This window comes from Emiliania huxleyi (genome assembly GCF_000372725.1).
Source record: "Emiliania huxleyi CCMP1516 chromosome Unknown EMIHUscaffold_1821, whole genome shotgun sequence".
Classification (NCBI taxonomy): Eukaryota; Haptophyta; order Isochrysidales; family Noelaerhabdaceae; genus Emiliania; species Emiliania huxleyi.
In genome coordinates, this window is record NW_005200761.1 from 1 (window position 1) to 4,028 (window position 4,028).

At 66.4% G+C, this 4,028-nt stretch overlaps 2 protein-coding genes across 2 annotated transcripts; both read right to left on the reverse strand.

Annotated features, from left to right (window-relative positions):
• Window positions 1-501: 501 nt before the first annotated feature.
• Window positions 502-1,413, reverse strand: EMIHUDRAFT_447136 (hypothetical protein; the record flags this gene model as incomplete). The annotated part of the gene is made up of 2 exons (XM_005783042.1): window positions 1,364-1,413; window positions 502-1,283 (listed from the first exon to the last, which is right to left on the reverse strand). A coding segment is annotated over exon 2 (420 nt), but the record flags the coding sequence as incomplete, so codon positions are not given.
• A 1,023-nt stretch (window positions 1,414-2,436) lies between these two features.
• Window positions 2,437-3,147, reverse strand: EMIHUDRAFT_373560 (hypothetical protein; the record flags this gene model as incomplete). Its single annotated transcript, XM_005783043.1, has 2 exons — window positions 2,437-2,945; window positions 3,108-3,147. A coding segment is annotated over one exon (183 nt), but the record flags the coding sequence as incomplete, so codon positions are not given.
• Between the last annotated feature and the right edge of the window lie 881 nt (window positions 3,148-4,028).

Here is a 4,028-nt window from a genome sequence, read left to right on the forward strand (position 1 = left end):
CCCTGCGGCGCGCTCTTGCGCTCCTCGCTTGCGCGCGCCTCTGCGTGAGCCGCAGCGCACGCACCGCTCCCCTCGCTCTCGATCGACGAAAGCTCGAGAGAGGAGGACCTGTCACGTCTCAGCTGGCGCTTTCCGCTTTGGCCTTTGCCGCAGCGCGTCCGTGCACGTTCGTGCACACGATCGGCCAGGAGGAGTCGCTCGACATCGTAGGGGTGTCCCCTCAACCTGTGACCTGACCTCGCTGTCGTGTTACGTGTAGTCTGTACACTGTGGCGAACGGTCAGCGAGTCTAGCGAGAGGTCGCGGCGTGTGGTCCCCACGTTCGTCGTCGAGAGACGGTGTCCACGACAAAAGAGATATCACACCGCACCACCGTGTTAGGACCTTAGGTGTTACGGCGTGTTGCGTGTAGTCTGTGTACACTGTAGCGAACGGTTAGCGAGTCTAGCGAGAGGACGCGGCGTGTCCCCAGAGGTCCCGCGGGCCGCGCGCGCCCCCGGCTTGACTTTTTTACCCGCAGCGCGAGCGCACGCTCGGCCCACACGCGGCGCCGCGGCCCGCCGGCCGGCCGGCGGCGCGGCGGCGTACTCTCGCCTGCCGCCGGCCCGCCACCTGTTAGCCTTTGAAGAAAAATACCGAGTGACACTACACACACGTATACGCGGATGGAAAATGCCTCGTGGATTATGCCATGAGACATGCGACACGACAGAGTGTTGTTCAAGAGTGCAGAGTCGAGACGGAGAGTGTTTTGTCCTCGCCCCGCATCGCGGGCCAATATCTGGGTAGGGGACAGTTCGATTGCTGCGGTTGTGACGCAGGGTCCAACGGGCCGCTCGCTGCCGGCTCGCCAAGAAAATCGCAGGGGCGCGCCTCCTCGCGCCTCTAATTGCGAGCTGCTAATTAGCGCCTCACCAGCCATCGCTGGGGGCAGGCACGGCGGCCAGCGGGACGACGGCCGTGACGATCGCGCCGGGGCGGAGGTTGGGCGACCGCGCCAGGATTTTGGCCGCGATGGCCGGCGCGTCGGCGTCCGCTGCGGCCTCCTCGACGGAGCAGCTCTGCGTGGACGGCATCGAAACGAGCTCAAATGACTTGAGCACCAGCCGGCGGCACGAGGCGCCGCGGGCGCCGGAGCCGTGCCGCGCGACGCGGCAGACCCAGCGGAGGAGCACACCGCGTCTCGCCGTCGTTTCGGCGCCGCGCTGCTTGCGGGGTGGCCCAGTCGCAGCCGAGGTGGCGGGAGCCGCACCTCTAATGAAGGCCTTGGCCGCCACCGCCGCCTGCGTCGGCGAGGCGCGGGGAGTGTGGCGGTGGGGCCGGCTGGGGTGGGAAGGGGCGGGGCTTGCTCCGCAGCACGCACCCTGGCGCTCCTCCTGCGCTTGACGGGACGAGGCATCGGCCGCCTGGCGGCGAGGTGATCGCCTAGGCAAGCGCGGCCGCGAATTCTTTGTTGGTAAGAAACACCATTCGAACGTTCCTACCTACCTACACAAAGTGGTGGGGCAAGAGGTGGCAAAACTCGCATCTCCAGACTCCGGTCTCCGCACCCAGACGACAGGAAGGAGCGGCCCCAACGCGGACCATTCTCACATTCCGATGATTTTCAACGGTGTGCAGGCCGAGGCCACTTCTTCAGGCTGGGAACCGAGGGGTGGCCACCCTCCTCGTCGAGGTGTGCGCCAAACCACTTCGGCGGCGCGCGCTCCCCTGCGCGTCTGTGTCACCCTCCAGGCCCTCACGCCCCCCCGGCATGTCCACCGGCAAGGAGGCTTCCGTGCCGAGTGACGCGGCGGCCACGGACAGACTCAACGGCAGCGTCGGCGCCGCTCCCAAGCGGCCACGCGACAGCGAGGATAGTCACCACTTGAGGTGGGACGGTCGACGCACACGACGGAGCCATCGCGAGCGGCCTTCTACACCGCCCGCCGCCGGCGCAGGCGTGGAGCGCTACGGCGGACCTGCTTCAAACCCCAGGACGGAGGCGCTGAGCGAGATCCTGGGCTGCGCGCACGCGCATGGCTGCTGCGAGAGCTCGGAGGCGGAGCTTGCTCGACGAGAGCTGCTCGAGCTCGTCACTGCGCCCGACGCTGACGTTGGAGGCGCGATCAAGCTCTTAGTTTCGCAGCCTCGCACCTCTTCTTCCCGTCGCACGCGGGCTGTCGCAGGGCATTTGGAATATGACTCGGGCGAGGATGCGTCAGCACGAGTACTATTTCATCGTGCAGCGCAAACTGGCTCGCCACTACTGTTGGCTGGAGCTCCTCTCCCGCCCGACGTCGGTGATGGCGCATGACAGGCGATCACTGTACGCATCGTGCGCCTTCCTGTGTGTGTCTCCGCAGAGCCGCTGCTGGGCGGTGTCGGCCGCGCGTCTCCTCACGTCCCACGCCTGTCCTTTACGGCATTTGTGTGGCCCGTTTTTGTGCATCGTTAGAAGCTGCGCAGGCCTCCCGGGTTACAATCGCCGCGCGCACACGACACGCGACAGCCTCGACACCGACAGGAGAGAGTTTGACTCAAAGATGTGCGACAGCGGTTCGTTGACAGATCTATGAGAGGAGACACAGCCTGAGCCTCGGAGGAGAGACGCAGCTCGCAGGTACAAGCGTGACAGACAGCACACTCTCACACACGAGACACACTGATGGAAAGGGCGGAGCGGCGGCGGCGACGGCGGCAGCGGTGCGCGGGCGGAGCAGCGACTGCCTGGGCGGTCGCTGCTCCGTGCCGGAGCGCGCCGTCTGCGCAGGGTCGCGCGTCAGGCCAGGGGGCAAGGCGCAAGCGTCCCCCTGGTGGCGGCGCAGGGAAACGCGGAGGTGGCCAGCGGTGGCGGAGACGCGAGCGTTTCGCACGCCGCGAAGCGGCCGGTGACGGCGCGGTGGGTGACGGGGCTAGAGAGTAGCCAACACCCGACGCTCGCAAACGATGTCGGTGCTGGACGCCTGCGTAGGGGCCGCGGCAAGGCGGAGCTGGCTGGGGCACCAAGCGCCGGCGGGGAGCTCTCCCGGACTCATGTGTGCGAGCGCATGCCCTCCCACCTAATCCCCGCCTCACCATAGTATGGCTTCCGAGGCTGAACCGCTCCGCAACGGTTGTAGCTCGACCTGCACATTGACAAAGTGCGTTTACCTTGTCAGTCGTCGACGTCGCGTGCGAGATCCAATATCGCCGATCGATAGCAATCTGAGAGGATAGGGATCCGTGTCAGCATGCCGTAGCCGAGGAGTGCCGCGCTTGGGGCGCACGCGCATTGGCTTCACATTCGGTCTCAGCGCTCGGGCCGGCGCCGGGGGTCATGGGGCGACACTCGGTCACGCTCCGGCGCCTCGGGGGGGCTACAGCGGGCAGTGCGCGAAACCACTTCGCATGGCCACCCGCGACCCCACTTTGGACCGGCGAGCGCACTTGCTCGGTTCCCAGTCTCAAAAAGTAACCTCGGCCCGTGGCTCGTGGCACGTGGGTGAGCAGCCTGCCCCTCCCTCCCGACAAACCAACTCCCGCGGACACACACGACACACAATCGCCCAGAACGCAGAAGCCCAGACCAAGGAGCTCATCTTTCGCGAAGAGCCGACGAGCGAGACACGAGCCACGCGCGAGCGACGTGAGCGAGATTTGCTCCCGCGAGTTTTTGCAAAATAAAAACAGCCCGACGGGACAGAGGCAGAGCCGAGCGGACGGGAGAGAGAGCGATGAGCGTACGGAGAGAGAGGACAATGTACGTCGAACTCGCCGGCACCACACGCTCTCCCCAGGCTGCCCCTGCCCACACACGCCGAAAGGCGAAAGGCCCCAGCGTTCATGCCATGAATTTGATTCATGCGACGCGCGGCGACGGGGGGCGAGGTCCGGAGAGGGCGCAGGCGCTCTGCCGCCCGCGGGAGAGAGCCCTCAGGGCGGCCTTCTCCCGCGCGGCGAGGGGAGGTAGGGGGTCGCTCTCCGGTCTACTTGACGAAGCTGATGCCCTTGTCAATCTGCTTCTGCAGGTCGGGCAGCAGCTTGTCGAGCCATCCCTGCCGCCGCCG